General features: G+C 43.7%; 1 protein-coding gene across 3 annotated transcripts in view; it reads right to left on the bottom strand.

Moving 5' to 3' along the window:
• LOC135206485 (kelch domain-containing protein 2-like) overlaps positions 1–25,592 on the bottom strand; it is a 208,779-nt gene that overhangs the window by 83,674 nt on the left and 99,513 nt on the right. For 2 of the 3 annotated variants that reach the window (XR_010312763.1, XM_064237861.1), the window contains exon 8: positions 21,534–21,694. Coding sequence is in view for 2 of the 3 variants with exons in the window: in XM_064237861.1 (XP_064093931.1) it covers positions 21,534–21,694 (161 nt within the window). In the remaining variant the exon portion in view is untranslated. Of the gene's footprint in view, positions 1–21,058; positions 21,168–21,533; positions 21,695–25,592 lie in introns of those variants that run through there. The other variant, XM_064237865.1, reaches the window with a different exon arrangement.

The following is a 25,592-nucleotide window of genomic DNA, read 5'->3' as shown; positions in this document are numbered from 1 at the left end:
CGAGAAAGAGACTGAACCCACCAAGAGTCTCTCCTCTGAAATGCCTAGGGCAAAGGAAGTGAAGTTACCCTCCACAGACCTGGGGGTAGATGAGAAGCCCTCTGGTGTGTAGAACCTCCTCTGCTTGGCCTTAGCCACCTGGAGGAGTTAAAGGGAACCATGGGACCACAGGGAGTTCTTCGTCCCTCCTATTACCTGGTCCATGTGAGCCAGGGCCTGAGCCATGCTCCTAAATGGAGGAAGGCTCAAGGAAGGCTTGGCTTCCTTCGGGCACCCCATAAGGAAATCCACCAAAAGGACCTCTTGGCGTCAGGGGGAGGAATCGGGTCTACCAGGCAGTTCTTTCTCTGAATGAGGCCTAGGACCCACCTGTACGCTGAGCCTTCATCGGTCACGCCTTGCCCTTCCAAAGCGTTCTGAAGAACATCCTGGACGAATGTCTCATCCTCGTCTTCCTGCAAGGGCCGAGCGGCCACCACCTCGGGAAGCATGGTGTACTCTGGGGAGGGAGGATGGCTCACTCTGGGGGCTACCAGCGGAACCGGAAGCGCCACTTGAAGTGGGGTCGCTGGACGTACCAGTGGGGCCATCATGGGACTCCAACTGGCAGAGGCCTGGACCACAATCCTGAAAGGAGAGGGCGAAAGGCTTGGCCTCCTCTGCGGAGCAGATGGGGACTGCATGGCTCGAGCAGCCATCATGGGACATTCTGAAACCAAGGTAAGCACCACCAGGACAAGAGGGGGAAAGGCTGGTGGGGAACCATGTGCACAGGTGAACGCCGAGGGGACCGGCTGGCCGGGGAGCGGGGACGCCCATGACAGCATGAACCATCAAAGCGGCTACCGCTCCTACTCCAACCCCTCCGGTCTTGGCTACGATGGGGCAAGCAGGAGCTACGGCATGAAGAGGAGGAAGCTGAACGCATTCGACGCCTCCTTGCACGACGCTTCTTCTTCGCCCTGCGCCTCCTCCTACAGGAGGCTCCATCTGAGGAAAAGGAGTCCGACAAAGAGGACTCCTCGGAGGAAGAAACCTCCTTCAACTTCTTTCTCTTCTTGCTGGTCCCGGCTCGGGGGGACGCCACTAGGACCTGGAGCCTAGCCTGGACGGGGCCACAGTCACAGGGGGCACCCCACCCTTGGGGAGCGGCACGGACTAGGGGAAGCTGCGGGGACATGCCCCAACACGAGAAGTCCTCTTCTCTTAGCAGGGATCTGAACGGGGTGCGAGGGGTGCCGTTCCAAGACAGGGTCTGGCATTCTCAGGAACCCGTCAGTTCCCGCTGCCTACGAGGGACGCTGTACACATCCGGGGATGTGAATGGGAGCCTCGGCGAAGCGGAGGAAAACATGGCGGTAGCCCCGGCTGAACAGGGGCCAGAGCTACCGACGCAGAGCTCAGACCCGCTACGGAGACTACCTCCGAGTATGTGAGCGCTGCTGCGGGGGGGAGCCTTACCAGGTGGCCCAAGCGGTGTGCCCTGGGCCACCCATGTGGCTAGCATCTCAGCCAACAGCATGCCTTGGAAATGGAAGTGGTCCCACACCTCTTATAGAAGTTCGTTGTCTCGTGGCAGAACAATTACCTGAACAGGCACATACAAAAACTGATCTTCTTCGGGCTCTGCAATGGGCAGAGTCCCGGCAACAGACTTACCTTGGTCCCCGCACTGGGGATGGACAGGGGAAGAATTCAGGGGAGAAAATGGTGACGGTGATGGCCTGGCAGACGAAGGTTTTGCCGAACAGGACTTCTTAAGAGGGAGACTTGTCCTTCTTAAGCTTCTTCCTCTTGGTGTCTACCTTAACCCACTGCAAAGGGGGTCAATTGACGCATTCCTCGCACATGAAATCCTGGGAGCAAGGCCCGCTATGACACTTGGTGCACAAAGAGTGGGGGTCAATGGCCAAAGTGGACAAGAAAGCCCCACAAGACTTCGTCTCCGAAGGGCCTGGGTAACGACATTGAGGAGGATTGGACTCCATCAAGCGAAGGGCACACAAACACACAAGGGAGGGATGCTCTAACACACGAAAAGAAAGGGAAAAAGTGTAGGATCAGGTCGATACCATGGGAGATGCACTGTTAACGGGTCAGCGACCAGGAAGGCACTGGAGACCTCTGACTCGGGTCGCATGGCCGTTGACCCCCGGGTCACGTATCCTTCCGCGACAGCATGGCCTGGTGTGGGGAGGGATTACCGGATTTTTCTGGTCAGTACTGGGATTGATATCCCAGGCTCTCCTATTAAAAGTAGTTCAAGGTAAGTACATGGCGTCGGAACAAACCAAGATTGAGAAAACTACAAAAATTCTCCCACAACCAAAAATTTAAACAAGAGTGGAGAATCTGAAACACAGACTGACAATGTGACATGTACAGATGACATCAAAGAAAAGGATTGATCTGTTTACTCAGTGAGGTTTGCCTAACGGAATGCAGTAAATAAAGAAGACAGACAAATAAAAAAACAGAAAAAAATTAAAACTTGGGAAGTTAAAAGGCATAAAAGTAAAAATTAACATCAAACACATCAACAGTTTATTGAAATAAATTAAAGGACATGAAGGGCACAAGATGAATTATGTGATCAATCCTCAAGGAAGATATTGACAAAAAAGGGAGACTCAAAATGTACATATTGAAATAAAACAGAGACCCTCCAAGCTTGGGCAGAGAACAAGGATAGAAGAGAACAGAGATGTATAAAGGAAGGGATGAATGGACACTAAGCTATAAGGCAGGAGCAATGAAAGAGTTCAAGGGAATGGACTAAGAATATCAACACAGGTGCGGAAAAAGATAAGACAATCAGGATAGTCGAGTGGCACAATTAACAAGGAAAGATATGAAAGGGGTACAGTATGTATAAAACGATGAATATGGAGAAATTAAATGTTAAAGGGTATGGAATAACAAAACTAAGAAGGCAATATTGTGAAAATTTCCTGAAAGAACAGAATGAATACAACATACAAAGGAATAAAATAGTAAGAATTACAAGATGCCAAGGCATAAAAGAGTAAGAATGTAATTATCATGAAAATATTTAAACACATTACAGTACAGTAAATAGAAAATATTTAAGGAAACTGTACAAAGAAAATAAATATAATTTTACATGCACCCTCTGACTTGAAATTGGACATAATGCAAGAACTGGGTCTACGACTTTTCTGCTAGAAAAATGTTGTGCAATAGATCTGGAGATTAATGACATACAAAACCATGCTCCTTGGGAACCTTAGTAAGTAGTATTCAATGTATTATAGATAAATGCACTACACTATGACACTGTACATACTTTTCATGATGTCTGAGAACTTGAAATCCTACAACCTCTCTCCTAGTAACCTACCATTCATACAAACAATGGAGAATATGACTATACGTACTGTGCATAGTTGAAAAAATCAAGAACAAATATATGTAGCAACAGGAAATTAATAGCTATTTCAAAAATTCTTAGATATTATGTTGAAAAATTATAGATGTTAGTGAACATTTGGTCTTAATTGTCCCACTACTTAATTACTGATGATCATAATTTTATCACATTCATTTAAAAGCATATTAATATAAATAATAATAAAGGATAGTGTACCTGTACCAAGAAACTAAACAAAACAAGGACCATGAAACTACAGTATCAGAAATTAGAGGAAAATAAGGAACAATAAAGGTTTTTAGCACAGTAATCCAATTGCTCTTTCTTTAACAAAATTCAATTTTCATAATAAAATTAAGTTTCATATATACCTATCAAGTAATTACCAAGCTAACGTTTCTACTCACCCGACAACCCTTATAAAGATTCACAGTAGCGATTCTATTGTTTTATGTAGGTGACAAGCCCCACCCACTAACCTGACTTTGTGCCCTTATGTCCATGAGAGGGGAGGAGTGTGAGCACTGATTCTGTAATTACTCGGTAAATATAGATGAAACTTTATTTTATTATGAAAATATCATTTTCATATAAGTAACATATCAATTACATAGGTGAATCCCATATGGAATGGAGGTGGAATACATAGACATATTCTACTCCAAATCTGTAAAGTATGGTAATGACTTCAAAATAAAAAATTTGGCCCGCACTGATACAATGCTTGTTGTTTCCTTACCTGGTAAGAGAGCTACTACCTCTGGTTGGTACTCAATTTAACTTGTAGTGGCATGGCACCTACTCTGAAAACACCACAACCCATCCACTAAGGCTGGTGGGTACTCCAGGTACATTGTACCACCCAAGCTTGCCAAAACTGGAAACCATACTCCGAGGCAAAGGGATAGTAGGAGGAAAAGTGCTTCCTATGAATCCTTTCCACATATCATGCCAGCCACTAATAACAGTCCCAAGGTACTGCAATTATTAAACACTGTTTCTACCTCCTTTATATAGTGCAATGAAAAAACATATTTGTGCGATGCAAAAACAGATTTGCGCTTCAAATAGGTTGACTGCAAAATGGAAGATAGGGATATATTGTGCCTGAAAGCTGAAGAGGTAGACACTGGTCTGATGTCATGAGCTTTCACTTTAAAAGTAGGGAAAATGTCCTGAATCCATGACTGTGCCTTTGTAATTAAGTCCCTTAGAGGATGCAATGGGTTCTTAACTGAACACCATAGGTTTCTGGATGGAACTCTGATCTTTTAAGTTCTGCTCAGGTAATACCTCAAAGCTCTGACAAGACAGTGTGCTCTCTCTCTTCTTCTTCAGAGTCAAGGATGTCCATTAAATTCTTCATGGTAAAAGAACAAGGCCAGAGCTTGGAAAAGTCCTCGTTCTCGGCTAGAAACCCTAGGGTAAAGGAGCAAACTGCGTCTCCTCAGGAAAAAAACCTACCCTTTCATCAATGGCTTGAATCTCACTACAATTTGCAGTAGTTTAAGCAATGTAAAACACACAAAAACTCTCTATAGATACTTATACCCGAGTTTTTTAATAGTTTTATGAAAAAAAATGCATTTAGTCACAAAAATATGAAAATACAGTAATTTGTGAATATTTCTCAGTGAAAAATACTGCAAATAAGCAAATTTTCCACGAATAATGGGTATATACGGGTCATAGAAAAATCCGCGAATAAGCGAGTCCACGAATCGTGAGTGCGAATAGCAGGGGTCGACTGTAGTGTCTTATAAGTACGATCCCTCAGAGAAGCAGAAAGGTGTTCAAAGGTAGCAGCACCTGTTAGTCACTTCAATACTACGTCCAGGTTCCAAGGGACCAGATTGACCTTCCTCTGCTTGGACGTATCAAATGACTCGATGAGGTCATTAAGATCCAAGTTAAACAAAAGATCCAAGCCTCTACTAAGTTTAAAAACTGAGCTAAGCATAACTCAATATCCCTTAATGGTGGAAGAAGGAAAATTTCTAGAGCTCCTTAAATATAGGAGTGAAATCAGCAATCTGAGTTATAGATGTCTCAAAAGACGAGACATTATGTCTAATGCACCACTGATGGAAGACTGCCCACTTAGCCTGGTAGACGAAGCTAGAAGAGTTACAACTGCATCACACAATAACCGCTGCAGCTCCTCTTTAAAAATACCTTTTGCTCTGACAAGCTTGTGGACAGTCTGAAGCCTGTCAAAGCAAGAGCAGAAAATCCTTGGTGGTGTCTCCTGAAGTGGGGCTGCCACAGAAAATGTGATTTTTGGGGAAGCAGTCTTGGGAAGTCCACCAATAACTGTAGAAGGTCCTGGAACCACTCCTTCACAGGCTAAAATGGGGCTAGGAGGGTCATAGTTACATTGTGACGAGTTTGGAATTTGTTTATCACTTCCCTGACAATGCTGAAGGGTGGGAAGGCGTACAGATCCAGACTGAACCATTTTTGCAGCATGGCATCCTTCACCCATGCAAGAGGATCCAGGGTTGGCAAGCAAAAGAGAGGAAGGCGATGGTTTCTGGAGATGGCAAAAAGGTCTAATGTTGGGCCGCCTCATAGTTCCAAAGATCCAGACAGACCAGGGGATCTAGGGTCCATTTGGTGGGAAAGCCCTGCTTTTGACAACTCAGCTTTTGATCTGCCCACTGGAGTAGATCTCTTGCTGTCTGGCAGAGAAAAAGAATTAGTGCCGCCTTGCTTTTGGATGTAGGGGCTAAGGCTGCAGTGTTGTCTGCGTGCACTACCACTGTCTTGTTATGGACCACACTAGAGGAATACTGAAGGCCAAGATGAATCGCCTTAGTTCTCTTACATTTATAGGCAGTCTTGGATGCTCTGGGGTCCACTTGCTGGATCCCTTCCGATTCTCCAGTAAGGCTCCCCAACCTATGTCCAAGGCATCTGAAAACAAGTCTGGGTCAGGGATCAGAAGTTGAAGGGGCTTCCCTTCTGAAAGTCTTCCTTTGGACAGCCAGAAGTGCAGATCCACTTTAAACTCCAGGTTGATTGGGAACACATAAGGGTTCGGTTGTTTTCCTCTCCCAGATGGGCTTTAGGGAGAACTGAAGAACTCATGTGCAATCTGCCTAGTTTGACAAATGTCTCAATGGATGCTATAGAGTCCCCAGCAGGCTCTCCGCTGTTGAGCTGAGCATGATGGAAGGGCTAAGAAACTGTGTACCATCTGAAGGCAGCTGGAAACTCTTCGGCAACGGAATAGCCCAAAATGAACAAGAGTTGAGAGTCATCCCCAAACAGAGAATCTATTATGACAGGGTCAACTGGGATTTCTGGAGATAGATGAGAAGACCCAGTTCCTAGATAAGGAGAAAAATCTTGTGCAAGTCCTTCATACACTTTTCCTTTGAAGAGGATTGAAGCAGTCACTCGCCCAGATGCAGACTGATGGTCATTCCTATTAGATGGAGCCATTTTGCAAGAGGAGTAAGGACTTGAGTGAACACCTGAGGGGCCATATTAAGTCCGAAGCAAAGGGCCCGAAACTGATACATGTTGTCCTGAAAGACGAAATTTAGATACTTCCTTGAGTCTGGGTGGATCGGGATGTGAAAGTATGTGTCCTGCACATCCAGGGTTACCATCCATTTGCCACAGTGAATGGATGAAAAGACTGAATTGTTCATCTCTATCTTGAATTTCATCTTCTGGATAAAACGAATGAAGGGGCTTGTCTGTCTGTCTAGGACTGGTCTCCAGCCCCCCCCCCCCCCACCCCCCCCCCCCCCCCCCCCCCCCCCCCCCCCCCCCCCCCCCCCCCCCAAAGCTTTTGGCACTACAAAGAGATGATTGTAGAAGCCCTCTGTGTTGGTGTTCTCAATTTGCTCTATGGCCCTCTTTTGGATGACAGACAAAACCTCCTCCAAATGGCTGAATGTCTCTCTGAGTCTTTTGAGTAAGCTGATAATGTGATGGGAGAGGTGACTAAAGTGGAGCTCTCCAGGAATGGAATGGCATAGCCCTACATTAGAACCTTAATGATCCATGGCTCTGCTCCTCTGATCATCCACTTCTTCCAAAACTCCAAATGTCTGGCTCCTGCTGGTGTATGAAGGACTTCCATCTCACTTTCTTGGCACTGCCCCTGGTTGAGCCCTTTTTGGTGGACTTGGTCAGCAGGTCCTGGGCTGCAATCTGGGCCTCTCTCCACGAAAGGACTATTGTTGGAGTGGAGAGGTCGTCTTGGGTCCAAAGGAAATGAAATCCTTGGGACACTTGAAGGATTGTGCAAACAAACCCTGTGTGAACTTTTGCCAATTAGATGCAATCTGTTTAACTGTGTTCTGGGAGAAGAGATGGTGATGACCCACTGGGAAGCATGTCCGAGGCAATGTCTGATAAAAAAAAGAAAAAAAACTTGAAAGCCTTAAAAAAAAAAAACAACTTGAAAGCCTTCAAAAAAAAAAAAAAAAAAAAAAAAAAAAAAAAAAAAAAAAAAAACTTGACAGCCTTCAATCTTCTTGGTCAATGCCCCCCCCTGTCCAACTGAGGACACTAAATACTTTGAGCACCTTGAACAAATCTTTGACAAAGTGGCAAAGTTCTGCCAATGAAAACATAATTTTTGCTGACGAAAGCAAAGAACACAAGAAGAGTCAAGACCAAAGAAGTCCCTTTCCCTTGCTCCCTTTTAGCTGAAAGCCAATCCTCAATTTCCTTAAGAGCCTTCTTGGAAGATGAAATAAGCACCATCTTGGGAAGCCTAGACCTGTCGTCCAGATAAGACCTCGTCAAAAAGGTCAAGGCAGGTGAGACCAGGGCAGCTGGGGTGAAAAAGGTGGGAAAATTTGATAAACAGTGCAGTAGAGCTGCATAGGCCGACTGAGGAGCAGGCTTTTGATCACCTTCTTCCTTTGTTAAGGAGGCTGGGGACAGGGTAGCCTAAATAGAAATCTTAAGAGTATAGGGAGCCTTCTTCAGCAAGATCATAATCTCAGCCAACCGCTGCTTAAGGGGCGTGCCAACTGCCAAATTTTACAGAATTATCAAATTATAGTTATTAAGAATTTTCAACTATTTTATGTCTAAATAAACATATCCTGAAGTGATAGGGCAAAAACATTTTTGGATTGGTTTACTGACAATTTTGTTAATTGCTTGTATGACACCACCACAAATCGTGAAAATTCAGGATAGGTCCAAATGAGTTATGGACAGTTTTCTAGTTTTATGCATAAATAATCATACTATCAAGAAACATTATTACTATAAAAAGAATGTTTAGATTGGTTCATGGACAATTTTGTTTATTGCTTGTATGGCACTGTGAACGAAAGACTTATAAAAATGTCTGAGTCTATGAATTATTCTACATTGGATCAAGTCTGATATACACTATTTTGGATCGTTTTACAATAAAAAGAAATATCTAGAAATGTTATTGCTATAAAAGAATGCTTAGATTAGTTCATAGACATCTTTGTTCATCATTTTTACAGTACTGTGAACGATAAATTGTAAAAAAGCATGGAAAACTAATTTGAAAATAAAATTTATCCCTTTTGTGTATGCCATCTTTTCTAGAGTTAGTGTAATAGAGAAAACAGCTTATAGGGATAAATGAACCTTCAGACTCTAAATATTTTTTATTTTCTTTGTTTCCTGAGAATTATTTTTTTTTTTAAACTAAATGCCTTTGATCTCAAAGAACACTGAAACAAGACTTTTGTTTATTCAGTGGTAAAAGTTAGAAGGATATAACATTCAGTCATTCGGTATAAAGTCTTTTACTTTATAGAATGGGGACTTATGACGGTGCTCCCCATAAATACAAATTTTAGGTAATATATAAATCAAGAGAGAGCACAGTTCTATTCACTTGATTATATTGTAAATTTCATGGCATATTTCTTATACGTATGACAAAATAGTTTCAGTGCAAAAATCAGCCTTCTCACTGTCATGTTATTACAAAACAAGCATTTTTTTGCCACATTCTCAAAACTTAGTTTAAAAAAAAAATAAATGCTTATAGCTCCAAGAAGAGTGAGCCACTCAATTAAACTTTTTCATATGTACTCAATTAAACTTTTTCATATGTAGTATAACAACTATACACGTATATCTTAATTTTCAAAGAGTGAAATTGATTTTTGAGTGTAACTTTTTTTGGGGGGCATATTTTCAAAGTGACATCATGGTTTTTTCAAATGCCAAAAAAAAAAAAAAAAAACTTAGAAGTTGGCTTTGTAACTTTTCAGCTTTGAAAAATTTTATCATTAGTTGAAGAATCAGATAAAAATTTGAAGCAAAACCCTTCAATCACAAGGTGTCTATAAGCAATTACTTTATGATGGGGCCTTATGGAGTTGGCGCTCCCTTAATGGGAAGCAGTGAAGGTTCATGCTGAACTAAACGTGAAGGCCACTGAAGAAAAGCAATACGTCTGGGAACAGGTGCTTGACTCTCAGAGGAAAATTAAGTATATTTTAGTTTAACCAGACCACTGAACTGATTAACAGCTCTCCTAGGGCTGGCCTGAAGGATTAGATATTTTTATGTGGCTAGGAAACAATTGGTTACCTAGCAATGGGACCTGAACCATATATCAAGAAATTCATTTCTAATCACCATATACGTAATTTCCTCTGATTCCATATTAGCAGAGCAGGGAATCAAACTTGCGACTACCGAAACGGTAGGCGAGCATGCAACCCACTCGGCCAACGGATACTGAAGAGTTGGTGCTGGATACTCAAAACTGGTGCTGGGCGCTTAGGTGGCGTTGGGTGCTCAGGTGGCACTGGGTGCTCGGAAGGTGGCGCCAGTGCTCAGGTTAGGGTGCTCAGCAGTTGGACGCTTGGGAGAGAAAGCCTCTGGACTGTCCCATGCAGAAGGATGAGGGAACAGGGCTGTAACCGAAGGATCCCCATCATAACTACATGAAGGCCATGGGCTAAACCTGGCCTTCTTAGACTGCTTAACAGCAGTAGATCATGACAGTGACTAACGTCATCTTAACAGTGCTTTAGAGGGCGTGACAAATCTAGGAATTGTTTGAGGCACTTCTTGTCTGCACTGGAATCATCGGAACTAGAAGATAACTCATGTACTATATCCATTGAGATGGTATTCCACTGGCTGTCTGTCAATACCTGGGAACATGCAACAGGCTCGACTGAGGGGGCAAATACCCGTGGGCAAACCCCACTGCCCTCCCTTGGATTGCCGGTAAGCCTTCTCCCATGTTCAGGGGAGCAGGACAGTGACCTTCGTCTAAGTGAAGCAGCGGAATGAGTAGCCACCTCTCACTAGCACAATTCAATCATTTGTCACTTTTTCAGTGAACAATTTATCCATCACTAATTTCAGTGAAGCTCCTAATTTTGCCACTGTGTCACTACCAAATTGATCTTATGATCAAACCTAGATTTTAGATTGGCAATGGTATTAGGGTTGGAAGCATGGGAGCCAGGTGCAGGAACAGGGGGATGAATAGGATGAGGGCCAGTATTAGGAGTAGAAAGAATAGTAGGGCTAGCTTCTAAACTAGGTTTAGGAGTGGTTTCTTGGCTAAGAGATCTTTTCTCGGCTCCAGAAGCCGCTTTCCTCTTCCTTTCCCTTTTTAACTTATACAAGTGAGACCTGAGGACTTTCAATTGCTTCTTATCCCAATTAGAACATTTATTACATGTTTTCTCCTTACTGCACCCTTGCCTCCTACACTTACTGCAAATTGAATGTGTTATAACAAGACTTAATCAGCCTAGTTTTGCCTCCTTTGCTGCAATAGCAAAACTAAGAAGAGCTAGAATCTGACATAACTCTGTAAAACTAGGATCCTGATCCAAAAAGCTAATGAGCTGACAAAAGCTCAGAACAGCTATCAAAATAATGTCATAATACTTCACCGAAGTCCAGTAAAGACAACCTAGAAAAGAAAAAAGAGCAGCTGCAGAAGCACCGATGTGTGCATCAGAGCCAGCAGAAACAAAATGAGGTTATTGGCCAGTTGTTCCTAGTGTTCCTCATTAGTAGGAGGGGCTTGTCATCTACATAAAACAACAGAATTGCTACCACAAATTTTAAAAAGACTGCTGCATAAGTAGAAAAGTTAGCTATGTTGTTACTTAGTAAGTTACTTATATTAAATTCAAATTTATGAATCAAACTAGTAAAGGCAGCCCCCAGTTATTGGGGGGGGGGGGGGGGGTTCTATTCCCGGTAGCGTGACAATCACCAAAAATCACAGATAACCAAAAATCAGCGATAATAGCACTGACCCCCGGTTATTGGAATCGATAACCAAGGATAGGCGGCACTCTTAAGTGGGGATCTATGGATATCGGCGCGGAAAATCCAGTTATCTTCGTCGCTGGACAAGAACAATAAGACCAGATCGCCAATAACCAGGGACTGGCTGTGTATGGGGTCAATTAAGACGAAGTAGCAATCAATAAAACTACAGGCAGTCCCCAGCTTACGACAGGGGTTCCATTCTCGAGACATGTCGTAAGCCAAAAATCGTCGTAAGCCAGAAAATCATCAAAATTCCTAAGTAAAACCTTACTTTTAATGCTTTAGGTGTATTAGAAACTATGTAAACTGGATTTTTATTGCATTTCACATAAAAAAAGCCTTCAAATATTGATTATTTTGCATTTCTGGAGTCATATTTCTTCTGCCAGATCGGCGGTGTAAGCGCCGTGACCCTGGAACAGGTGTTGTAAACCTGGAACTAATTTCAGATGAATATAATTGAAAAGCGTTGTAACCTCGGAACATGGTAAGCCGAACCCGTCGTAAGCCGGGGACTGCCCTAATAGGCTAAATATCATAGCACTGATAAGAAAAGGACAATCTTACTTGCAATAATTTGCCAACTGTTACAGTCACCTCTCAATTGATATGTTTTCAATTTAACGTGAATTGGCACCTAAGCGTTCTTTTCATATCACCCGCACATCAGCATCATCTAGCAAAAGCAGGCAGACTCGCTGACCAGTTGTGATTCTAAAGTAATGAGAAGTGCCACTGTAGCAAGAAAGGTGATGGGTGATTTCAATTGCTACACCGTACTGCAAGAGAACAGGAAGAAGGAGGCAACACAGACTAAACTGGAGCAATTTTTCAAGAAAAACCCAAGAACACAGGAGGAAAAAAAACAAGAAAAAGAATCAGAAAAAGAAGAGTGAGTGGAGAAAAAGAAAACAAGAGAGGGGGTGAGGAGGGACAGCCAAGACGTAGCACAGTGCACTGCATGTATTCATTAATGAAGTAAAAGACTTTGTGTACTGTATTTATGTATTTACCCTTAAACGCAGATTGGACGTATTAAAACGTTGAGGAAAATTGTCTGTTGGGTGCCGAATTGATGTATGAAACGCCAACGCAAAAAAGTTTTTTAAAAATTCGTGGAAAAATAGTTATAGGCCTCCTTGGCAAAAAATTTTGAATCACCCACCTAGAGGGATGCTGGGAGTGCACGGATCAAGCTGTTGTTTTGTTTACAATCGTTACCCGGCCGCGCAAGCACGAATTTCCTTCTTCCCGCACTAAAAAGCATCAGCGACACATCTCAGAAATTATTTCGTCACTTTGACAATTTTTGCACCATTTTATATTAGCCGTTACATAGAGTTTTATATATGAAAATGTGTGCAATGTCATGTAGAATACAAAAAAAAAACAACTCATGGTTGTACCTTTTATCAGTTTTGAAATATTTTCATATAAATAACGATAAGTGCCAAAATTTCAACCTTCGATCCACTTTGACTCGACCAAAATGGTCGAAAAACTCAATTGTAAGCTAAAACTCTTATATTCTAGTAATATTCAATCATTTACCTTAGTTTTACAACAAATTGAAAGTCTCTAGCACAATATTTCGGTTTATGGTGAATTTATGAAAAAACTTTTTCCTTACGTCCACGCGGTAACTCTTCCAAAAAAATCAGAAATTTTTTCGTCCGATTGTAGTAATGTTTGCACCGTATTATATTAGCCGTTACATAAAGTTTTATATATGGAAATGTGAGCAATTTTATGTAGAATATAACAATAAACAATACATAGTTGTAGCTTTTATCAGTTTTGAAATATTTTCATATAAATAACGATTAGTGCCAAAATTTCAACCTTCGGTCAACTTTGACTTGACCGAAATGGTTGAAAACCACAATTGTAAGCTAAAACTCTTACATTCTAGTAATACTCAATCATTTACCTTTATTTTGCAACAAATTGGCAGTCTCTAGCACAATATTTCAATTTATGGTGAATTTATGAAAAAAACTTTTTCCTTACGTCCAGGCGGTAACTCTTCCGAAAAAATCATAAATACATTTTTTCGTCCGATTGTCGTAATGTTTGCACCATTTTATATTAGGAGTTACATAAAGTTTTATATATGAAAATGTGCACAATTTCATGTAGAATACAACAGTAAACAACCCATGGTTGTAGCTTTTATCAGTTTTGAAACATGTTCATATAAATAACAATAAATAGAAAAAATTCAACCTTCAGTCAACTTGAACTCGACCGAAATGGTCGAAAACTGCAATTGTAAGCTACGAAACTTACAGTCTAGTAATATTCAATCAATTTCCTTCATTTTGCAACAAACGAGAAGTCTCTAGTACAATATTTCGATTTATGGTGAATTTATGAAAATGATATTGTTATGATACAATAAAGTTTTATGCATACTTACCTGGCAGGTATATATATAGCTTATCCTCTTGACGCACTGGCAGAATTTCAAAACTCGCGGCAACCGCTAATACACTGGTAGTTCAGGTGATGGCCACCCCGTTCCCGTGGCGCTGGTACTTGGAACTATTCCCGTTTTCCTCAGATTTTCTCTGAACCCTGTCTCCTGAGGGGAGGAGGGTGGGAATTTAATTATATATACCTGCCAGGTAAGTATGCATAAAACTTTATTGTATCATAACAATATCATTTTTATGCATGACACTTACCTGGCAGGTATATATATAGCTGATTGACACATTTGGAGGTGGGTCATAGACAGCAACATCGTCATAATTCAAAAATTAACTAATTTTTAAAATTACTATTAAGTTCCTTACCTGCTAAGGTAGCTGACTTCGTAGGTCCTGCCTCTTAGCCTGCTAAACCTTAGTAGCTCTCAACTAGGATGTGACCTGTTTGTTGAGAAAGCTAAAAACAAGGGTCTGACAACTGGACATGACCAATCTGCTGACAGAGAACCCTAGCCCTCATTTACCACGGGCATTCATGCTAGGAAAGTTAGTCACCTGAACCACACACACATACAATAATAAACACTACACCAAAAAAACTGAGCCGGTATTAACCTTCTCAGATAACCATAAAAAACACTATAACCTAATTAAAATAAAAACCTAGCATGTTATTAGGTTATGGGGTGGAAACTCCTTTGCCCAGTACTGTACCTGAGGATACGTACGGGCCTAACGTTTGACAATTATCAAAAGTTGTCTTCACGTCTCTAAGGTAATGAGAGGCAAACACCGAGTTTGTCCTCCAAAACGTCGAATCTATAATGTCCTTGAGGGCTAAATTTTTCCTGAATGCTAAGGACGTAGCTACTGCTCTCACCTCATGAGCTTTAACCTTAATCAAGCCGAAGCATTCTTCCTGACAAAGTAAATGAGCTTCTTTAATGACTTCTCTTACAAAGAAAGCCATCGCGTTTTTAGACATAGGTCTAGTAGGATCTTTAACAGAACACCACAGAGAACATGAAGTCCCCCTAATACTTCTTGTTCTTTCTACGTAAAACCGTAAAGCTCTTACTGGGCAAAGAACCATTTCTTGTTCTTGACCTACTAGATCAGCCAGTCCTTCAATCTCAAATGATCTTGGCCACGGATGCGAAGGATTCTCATTCTTTGCTAAGAACTCCTGTTGAAAAGAACAAACTACTTTGTTGTGCTTCCAACCTACTTGCTTGTCAATAGCTTGCAGCTCGCTAATCCTTTTAGCTGTAGCTAAGGCTACTAAGAAAATAGTCTTCTTCGTTAGCTCTCGCAAAGACGCACTGCCCATAGGTTCAAGCCTATCCGTTTCCAAGAACTTGAGAACGACATCCAAATTCCAAGAAGGAGTTCTGCAAAGTCGATCCTTCTTTGTATTAAAAGATCTGAGAAGATCTCTAAGATCTGCGTCGTTGGACAGATCTAAACCTCTGTGCCTAAACACTGCAGACAACATACATTTATAACCTTTAATTGTCTGATTAGCCAAACCCAATTCCTTCTTCAGATACAGAAGGAAATCTGCAATTTGTGTCACAGAGGTACTGGATGAAGAAATCTTCCGATTCTTACACCATTTATGGAAGTTCTCCCACTTCGACTGGTACACTTTGATAGTTGATGGCCTTCGTGCTCTTGCAACTGCCTTCGCTGCTTCTCTAGAAAACCCCCTCGCTCTGACAAGTCTTTCGATAGTCTGAACGCAGTCAGACCCAGAGCGAGGGTGTTCTTGTGGAACCTGACGAAGTGGGGTTGTTTGAGAAGATCTACTCTCGTGGGTAGACTTCTCGGAGAAGGCCACAAGTCCACGTCCATTCCAGTACCTCCTGAACCACGTTTGGGCCGGCCAGTATGGGGCTATCAGAGTCAGCCTTGTTCCTCGACTTTCTCTGAATTTCTTCATTACCCTTCCTAAAATCTTGAACGGGGGAAATGCGTACGCGTCTAGACCCGTCCAATCTAGTAGGAAGGCATCGACTGCGACTGCAAGAGGGTCCGGGATTGGAGAACAATAGTTCGGTAACCTCTTCGTCGCTGCGGTAGCAAAAAGATCCACTACTGGTGTGCCCCAGAGCTTCCACAGTCTCTGGCATACTTGAAGATGCAACATCCACTCCGTGGAAAGCACTTGTCCGTCCCTGCTCAACAGGTCCGCTCTGACGTTCTTCTCTCCTTGAATGAACCTGGTGAGCAGGGTGACGTTTTTCTCTCTCCGACCACAGAAGAATCTCCTTCGCCAAGTTGCAAAGGGACAACGAGTGGGTTCCTCCTTGTTTTCGTATATATGCCAGAGCTGTGGTATTGTCCGCGTTGATCTGCACCACTTTGCCGCTGATCCACGGTCTGAACGCTTTCAGAGCCAAGAAGATCGCCATCAGTTCCTTCCTGTTTATGTGCCAGGCTTTCTCTTCTTCGTTCCAAAGGCCTGACTCCTCCCGAGGGCCCAGAGTCGCTCCCCAGCCTGCGTCTGACGCGTCGGAAAATAATATCCGGTCTGGGTTCCTCTGCTGGAGTGACGTACCCTCTGACAACCTCCCCGGAACTAGCCACCACTTTAATTCCTCCTTTATCTTTGAAGGAATTGGAAACCGGAAGGAATCTGGTTGCGATCTTCTTGGCCAGACTTTGTTCAGAAAGAACTGTAAGGGCCTCATGTGAAGTCTCCCTAGGGAAATGAACCGCTCTAACGAAGAGAGTGTCCCCAGCAGGCTCATCCACTCTCTCGCCGAGCATTGGTCTTTCAATAGGAATTCTTGCACTTTCCGAAGGCACATGGTCTGCCTTTCGGGTGACGGAAAAGCCCGAAAAGTCACTGAGGATATCAGAATCCCCAAATAAACAAGCTCCTGAGAGGGGATCAACCGTGACTTTTTCAGGTTTACCATCAGACCCAGCTGCTGAGTTAAATCCAAAGTGATGTTTGTGTCCTCCAGACATTGCTGTTTTGATTGTGCTCTTATGAGCCAATCGTCGAGGTAGAGAGAGACTCTGACTCCTAACAAATGAAGCCACTTCGCCACATTCGACATCATTCTTGTAAAAATTTGAGGAGCCGTGCACAGACCGAAGCAAAGGGCTTTGAATTGATAAATCCTGTCCTGGATCACGAATCTCAAATATTTCCTGGACCTTGGATGAATCGGAATATGGAAATACGCATCCTGAAGGTCCAGCGTTACCATCCAGTCCCCTGGTCGTACCGCTGCCAGCACTGAATCGTTCGTCTCCATCGTAAACTTGGTCTTTTCTACGAACAAGTTTAGCCGACTTACGTCCAGTACTGGCCTCCAACCTCCTGATGACTTCGGTACTAGAAACAGACGGTTGTAAAAACCTGGGAATTTGTGATCTAGAACCGGTTCTATGGCTCCCTTTTCTAACATGCTGACAACTTGATGCCAAAGAGCCTCTCTCTTCTCTAAATCGATGTAATGAGCCCCTAGGGCTCTCGGAGCTGTAGCGAGAGGTGGTTTCTTGAGAAAGGGGATCTTGTATCCTTCCTTCGCTACCTTTACAGACCAAGGATCCGCTCCTTTGCTTTGCCAGACTTCCCAGAAGTCCAAAAGTCTGGCCCCCACACAAGTCTGGAGGACTTCTGAATCATTGCTTGGTTGAGGTTTTCGAACCTCTTTTGGCTGGAACTCTTTTCCCTCTAAATGCTGGTCGGGAAAAAGTCCTACCCCGAAAGGGCTGCTGTGATGTTCTTGTATCCTTCGGAGTCTTCTTCATTACGTTAGAAGGTAAATACTTCCTTACAGAAGACGTTAGTAGATCCTGAGTAGCCCTCTGAGTGAGGGAGAGCGAGATGTCCTTAATGATATCCTGAGGAAAGAGCTGTCCTGAAAGAGGAGAGAACATCAACTCCGACTTTTGCGCGTTCGAGACTCCTTTAGCAGCGAACGAGCACAAAAGATGGTCTTTTTCTTCAAAAGAACGCCTGCTGTAAAAAGTGAAGCCAGTTCATTAGCTCCATCTCTCAAGGCTTTATCCATACAGGACATGATACTTCTCGGTAACTCGGATTCTGAAGAATCTTCCATCTCCGAAGTCCGAGCCAGAGCCCCCAACGACCAGTCAAGAAAATTAAAAACCTCAAAAGTCCGGTAGATACCTTTGAGTAAATGGTCGAACTCTGACGAAGTCCACCACACTTTGGCTGAATGTAAAGCATGTCTACGGGAGCTGTCCACTATGTTGGAAAAGTCTCCCTGGGAGGAGGCAGGAACTCCCAGGCCAAGACTTTCCCCCGTAGCGTACCAAACACCAGACTTAGAAGCCAACTTGGCCGGAGGAAACGCAAAAGAAGTCTTCCCCGACTCTCTCTTCTCCTTCAACCACTCATTTACACGTTGAAGGGCTTTCTTGGCTGAAATAGACAAAGTCATTTTCAAAAAAGACGATTTCTTGATTGTCTTCGTCTTCGAAAATTGAGACAAAGGCGATGGCGGGCCTGAAGGTTGAAAATCTCCTTCAAACAAAGAAAGGAGGCACTCTGTAAGTCTCTTGTAGTCCGAGGAAGGAGCTTCCACATTCTTGTCCTCTTCCGCACTCTCCACAAATTCTTCCTCCTGCGAAGAAATATCTTGAAAACCAAGATCCTGATGACTCTCCAAAGTGGGATCCTTATGCAGAGCCTGCTTAGAGAGCGAATGCGGAGCTGTCTCCTTGTAAAACTCCTCTCTTCCTTGTCGAGAAAAAGTTTCCACATGCTGCCGCCTGCGTCCTGCGTCCTCCTGAACGTATGCGTCCACCATGCGTCCATCACTCTTCCTCTTGCGTCCTGCGTCCTGCACTGCTTCGTCCTTCTTAAGGGATGCACTGCGTCCTGGCTTGCGCTGCACGTCCTGCGTCCTCTTGGAGGACTTAACCGGGAGAGACGAGTCCTTACGTCTAACCGAAGGTTGTTCGGGCTTCTCCCATGATTGGACAATCACTGCTAATCTCTCCTGCATGTCCCGCAGAACTTCCTTCGTTTCCGCTTCCTTACGAGACTCCTGATGATGAGGAGATCGAGGACGCACCGGGCTAACACGGAGAGGCGAGCGATCCTGCGGTCTATGCAGTGGAGTTCCTCTAAGCGGAGAAACACCTCTCACCGCACCGCTAGTTACTTCCAACGGACGAGAAATCCTCTTCCTTTTGATAGGGATAGCTTCTTCATCCTCCGATGAAAAAATCTCAGGGCTACTCCACCCTTCTTGATCAACAGCCCTTTCATCCTGTGATGAGGACGGAAAGTATGACCTCTTGAGAGGACGCGATACTTCCGCGAAACGCCTACTCCTTCCTGACGCCGAACTATCCGATGAATAACAGCACTTCCCAGTATCGCCTTTTCCATGGCGTACTGCTGCAGCCTGGGAAGCAACAGGACTGCCCTGAAGGGACGACTGATCGCGAGTAAACCCCTCTCGCCTCCCTTCGACTATCGACATGCCTTCTCCCTTGGGTCTGGGAGCTTGACAGAGGTCTCGGTCTAGGAGCACGAGAGGGACGATCAGGCGCCCCCTCCACAACACTGTCACGGGCGCAGGAGAAACCTGAGGGGAAGGTGCTACATCTACATGTGAATGAGCTGGAGAAGACATATGCAAAGATTCATTCATAGGCTTACTCGAAGACCCCGATCTCTCACTCCTAGAGACAGATCTTCTAACCCGATCTTTTTCTAATCTCTCAACATACTTCATAAGAGCCTTCCACTCTTTCTCATTCAGACACTGACATTCATTGCACCTATTGTCCCACGTACATACAAACTCCCGACACTTCTTACAAATAGAATGTGGATCTACCGATGATTTCGGCAGTCTCACCTTACACCCTTCTTTCACACAAACTCTAAACATACTTCCTGAATCAGACATACTAAATCTAAATCCAAACCAAATGCGATTGCCACGCTAACTTCGCGAATACGATACCAATATCCAAAAAGTCAGTCAACGAGCAGGAAATTCTATCAGAGAACCAACAACGATGTTGCCGGTTCGGCTGGCAGAGAAAATCTGAGGAAAATGGGAATAGTTCCAAGTACCAGCGCCACGGGAATGGGGTGGCCATCACCTGAACTACCAGTGTATTAGCGGTTGCCGCAAGTTTTGAAATTCTGCCAGTGCGTCAAGAGGATAAGCTATATATATACCTGCCAGGTAAGTGTCATGCATAAAAACAACTTTTTTTTACATCAGCGCATTACGAATTCATGCATCATATCGTGATAATATTTTCTCTGTGTTGCTTTGATTGTTTTACAATTTGTTGTATACCAAAATCATTGCAATTTAGTGTACAATACAACAAAAAAATACTTAAATCATTAGCTTTAACTGTTTTGCTCACAGCGCGATTTGTATACAATTATATATGAATTTTTTTTTTATGCTGTCATATATTCCAATATTTATATATGATAATGATTTTTTTTTTTATTTCTGATGGTTGCATACTAAACTTCAGGCAATGACAAACAAAGGAGCCCAAAATGAACTTTTAATCTTGAAAATTAAGCGTGCTGTGATTTAAAAAAAAAAACTTTTTTTCCGCTTCAGCGCTCACTTGCGAACGCCGCCGGCATACGGGAGACACTTTCGGAAATACCGGCTCGGCGTTTAAGGGTTAATAAAGAGAAAAACTTTGTTTATTTATTAATATGGCAAAAGATTTTGTTCCATTTTTCTTTTTTATTCTGACCTACATAAGTAGTATTATATTAATAATGCAGTACAGAGTTCCCAAAGTCCTTATTATTGTTATTTCTTATCCTTTAACATTGTAAAGGTATAAACGTTTCATAAGCATTTACAGCTTTGTATGTTATTGATTATGAGCGTCAATGTTTATTGTAAAATAAGACGATCACAAATTTCGTTTATATTATATTAATATTATATTATATTTAGATTATATTATTTACTTGCATACATTTATACTTACAGAATTAACTTTTATTTATTAATTTTGACACGTGTATCATCATATTTCAACTGCTTTTATTCATATGTTATCATAACTTTCTGATGCAATTATTTTACCTGAAAATATCAGAGCTCTATCAGTACTCTAGATCTTTAATTTATAAATACGTCATTGTAAAAGCATTTATATATTTATTTCTTATGGGAAAAATATATTTAAATAACTCATTTTAAATTAACACACGCTCTCCAGGAACGCAACCCTCATGTTAATTGAGAGGTGACTGTATTTCTCTAACAAACTGAAATCTATGGAATAAACCTATACTATATCAATAGGAATCATCATAATTCCTCTAAAGCACCAAACTGATATATATATAAATGAATTACAAACATGTACTTAGTGGTGAATAATGCATGAGTAACTTTACCTGGAGGTGGAGTTCTACTATTTACACAAAAACATGACAATAAACATACCTTAGGCACAGAATAATCCAGAATATTGTTCCTCAAGCCTCCATAGTAGAACACCTCTCCAGGAAAAGCTACCCCTGAGGTGTGCCAAAGTGCAGGTTTTGCATTTTTATGATGAAACTGCTCCCAACGTTCCTTTTCCAAATTCAAGATCCATACATCCTCTGCACAGGGATATTAGAAAGGTAAGACATTTATTGGAATGAACAGAGTATACTTGGTTTCTCTATGAAGGCTACTTTATGAAAAAAGTGGGCTTTGGTTCTTTACCGAAGAAATATTCTTTAATAAAAAAAAATAACAACATTCTAATTCACATACTCCTACATCAAAAGACATTATATTCAGACAAAATTTACATAGCTTCCTACTGTGAGTTTACAATCACAGCATACATGAAGCTAGTTTAGGTTCAACATCCATTTATGCATATACAGCGCCAATAAAAACACATACTGTGCAGTAACATGAAATAACAAACACAAGAGATGGTACAGTTTAGTGTATGGCAAGGGGTTCTATCCCAATGGCTTGATGATAAGCGAAAATCGCAGATAACCGAAAATCTGAGATTTTCGGTGCCGGTGCCAATAATTGGTTTATGGTGCCTCTGTTAGGTAGTATCGGTACCAATATTCTATTATCAGAGCCGATAACTGGAAATCAGCGCATTTTGGCACTAAACAAGCAGCATAAAACTAGATCCCCAACAACCAAGGCCACCGATAACTGGGGACTGCCTATAATCCTTTCGTGTGACCATAAACTTGATATGAGATTTTTTCTGGGCTCAGCTCGTGTCGGCCTATGAAAAGATCCTTAATATCATTCTTTCTAGGTAAAATTAACCTAAAATTACCAGAGAAAAACAAAATTAAGAAAATGTCAGTAAAACTGACTCGCTCACTCTTAAAAAGAAGTGTCGGTATGATAATAGGGGCGAGTGTGGAACACTACCACGAGACAAACACCAATTAGAACTTCCCCCAAATCCCCCCAAAGAATCCCCCCAAGACGAGCTGATACCAACGGGCGATGCAGCCTCTACATACTACTAGAGGACGCCACGGACAGCAGCGCCCCTAGCGGACATCCTTAATTTTTAGCGCTAGCGACAAGTCGCCATTTTTCTTGTGCTGTGCTATTTCTGGATTTACCACTGTATTCTACCATGGAACGCTCAGCTATTGCCACGGCTAAGTTAAGTAACTCATAAGTAATATTTTACCACAATTTTATCTTCCGGGTACCTGTATTTTCCTCTTAATAGGTCATATACGGTTCCCTGGTTGTCTCGTGGCGGCGCCATGCTGCCTCGTAAGAATTCCCGGTCCTCCATACTGGGACTTCTTATACTTATGGGCTTACTTTATTACGTTCATTGTTTTTACATCGAGTTTTAGCTAGTTCAGCCCTCCTACCATTTCTCTTAGTTTGGTATTTAGGGCTATTTTGTTATTCCGGCCCAGCATCCCGGCTCTTGCTCTTCATCGGCTATCGCTGGCTCCGAGTAGGCCTCTGTTTCTTGGAACAGTCTGCCTCCTCCTGGGCTTCTTTCTCTTTTACTAAAAGTGTCTTTTCCATCTTTTCGATGTATTATTTATTACATTTAGGGTGTTAGGCTAGCCTAGGTGCTTGTTCCTTGTATTGGTACAGCCTGGTTCACGTGGCCCTCTCACGGTTGTGTTGCTCGCGGCCTAGGCCACTAGCGGTCACGTGTCCCATCGCACCTTACCCTATCCCCGCCCTCCCCTTATGGTATAGGGAGGAGCTGGGGGACCCCTTGGTTGTCATGACAACCTCAGTTGCCTTCTCACCACTTCTCGAGGCACGGCCAAGGGGTTTCCTCCCCAGCGGGGGTATAGGGCGACCACTCATGAGGTACCGAGTCTCCATGCGGTAGTTTGGTGAGGCGGGGAGGAGTAGGCCATCCCTCCCCCCTCTCTCTCGCTCCCGCCGTGTTTCTCCGAGACCTCCCCCCCCTCCCCAGTTGCTCAGCCACCTGCCTCGCTATACGAAAGGAGCCTTCCGTCGCAGCCGGGGCACCTTTGGTTATGGGTTACTGGCTCCGCTAGCGGGCGGGGTGGGCCCCTCTAGTGGTCGGTTGCTTGCCTACTATATCCTTTCATCTCTCCCCCGCTACCGGAAGAGAGCTTGTCTCTTACCCGCGCACTCTTCTAGTAGACGGGCGGAGGAAGGTTATTTTATCATAACTATTTTTAAGGATATACTCCCAATTTTACAATGAATTGTATTATAGATTGAATTTATTTCCATCCCCGCCATTTTCCGTCGTGGTTTCCTTTTACCACCACTCCTGGTTGGTTTCTCTTTTGTGTCTCCGCCATCAGCGGAGCTATAGCCTAGAGATCACAACCAACCTGGTTACCACACGTATTTTGGCGGGGCTCTGGTTTAATCTAACGTTATCGCTCCGGCACAAGCGGGAGCATCTTGTAGAGACTGTAAGTGTTTACCTGGTACTCATGTATCTTTCCACTTACAGGCTACCAACTGCCAGGTCCCGCGTGTAACTCTACGCTGTTCGACCCCTGTGGACATGATGAGTGTAGGTCTCACGCCCCCTGTGCCACGTCTTACAACGAGATGATCGTCTGGCACCCTGAAGCCTGCGCCATCTGCTACGACCTGGTCGGTCAGCTGGGAGATGGGGTAGTCCGTTATAGGCTTACTTATCATTTTTACTAACAACTTTTAGTCATAAGTTTGTTAACCCCGTTCCACCATTGGAAACTAATCTTGCCTTTCTTTCAGGCTACCGGTGTGAGGGAAGTCGCCCTCGCCACCCTGAAAGCGTGGTGGGCGGCTTCGGGAAAGAACGCCGCCAAAGGCCAGCCCTACATTCTGGATAAGAAGCTGGCCGTCCAGATCTCCCCGCGGGCAAGTCAACTGGTTACGTTGACCCCTTGTCCGCTGCCCCGCTGATAGCCTCCATCCAGCAAGACCTCCAGCAATCCTTTGGGGTCGTAGCCTCCCAGGAGTCGGTCCCGGACGTCGCTGCCCTGGACCTTAACATCAGAACCTATGGCGGTAGGGGGGGAGGGTTTGTTGGTTGAGGTAGGTGTGTCGGGCGCCCAAGGTCTTTCCTTGGGTGCTTCTGGATCTTCTCCTGTCCCCTCTTCTAGTGCTTCATTCCAAGGCTTTGTGGGATCTGAGATCCCTACCCGCTCTCTCCGCTCTCTCTGTACCCCCCAAAGGTGAAGGGACAGAGAGAACCGAAGACTCTGGCCAAGGACAACTTCTAGTAAGTCGTCTTCGTCTTCTTCGGCTAGGAAGTCGTCGACTTCCTACGCCGATGCGGTGAAAGCAAAGCCGAGCTCTTCTCACCCAAAGAGCTCCAGAAGCAAGGCTTCGAAGGAGGAAGGCTCGCGCCTCCCGCCGAGCCAGTGCCTTCTCCCGCCTCCACCGCTTCCACTCCGGCTACGCCGGTAGGGGTAGCAGGTCCTAGCACCTTTGATCCCTCTGCTTTCTCAGCAGGGGTGATGCAACAGGTGGGCGAGATGATGGGCTCGCAAATCTCCGCCCTGGGGTCACGCTTCGAGCAGATGTTTGCACAGTTGTCAAACACTCTGTCTCAGTCTAGCCAATCAATTCAAGATCTCTCTAACAGGATGAGAGAAAATGAGGACCGAGTAGCTGGGCTATCTCAGGTTCCTCCTCCAGTCTCCCCAGCGTCAAGCACTGGGATTCTTCAACTCCCGCCATATGACTCTTTGCCAGCTTTCTCTATGGAGAACCCATGGAGAGTAGCTGCCTACGCTCCGTTCAAGGATGGAATGATCTCTATCTCGGAGTGTGGAACGTCGAAGGATTGAGGACTTCGAGTTTTACCCTCCGGGTCTGACGCAGCCTTTCATCGGTTATGCTAGGCTGACGCCAACGGCTCTGATGAGGGAAGACAAGATCTCTAAGGAGTCAGTCCTATATAGTAGAGATCATGCTCAGCGGGAATGGGTTCACTGCCTTGAGGACTGGGAGTGTACGAACACCAAACTCCAGGCCTACAAGAGTCCCTTCACTATTTTCGCGACGGAAGAGGAG

Source organism: Macrobrachium nipponense, chromosome 11, assembly GCF_015104395.2.
Source record: "Macrobrachium nipponense isolate FS-2020 chromosome 11, ASM1510439v2, whole genome shotgun sequence".
Lineage (NCBI taxonomy): Eukaryota > Metazoa > Arthropoda > Malacostraca > Decapoda > Palaemonidae > Macrobrachium > Macrobrachium nipponense.
Note: the sequence above shows the minus strand (reverse complement) of the source record. Positions and strands in the feature narration are given on the sequence as shown.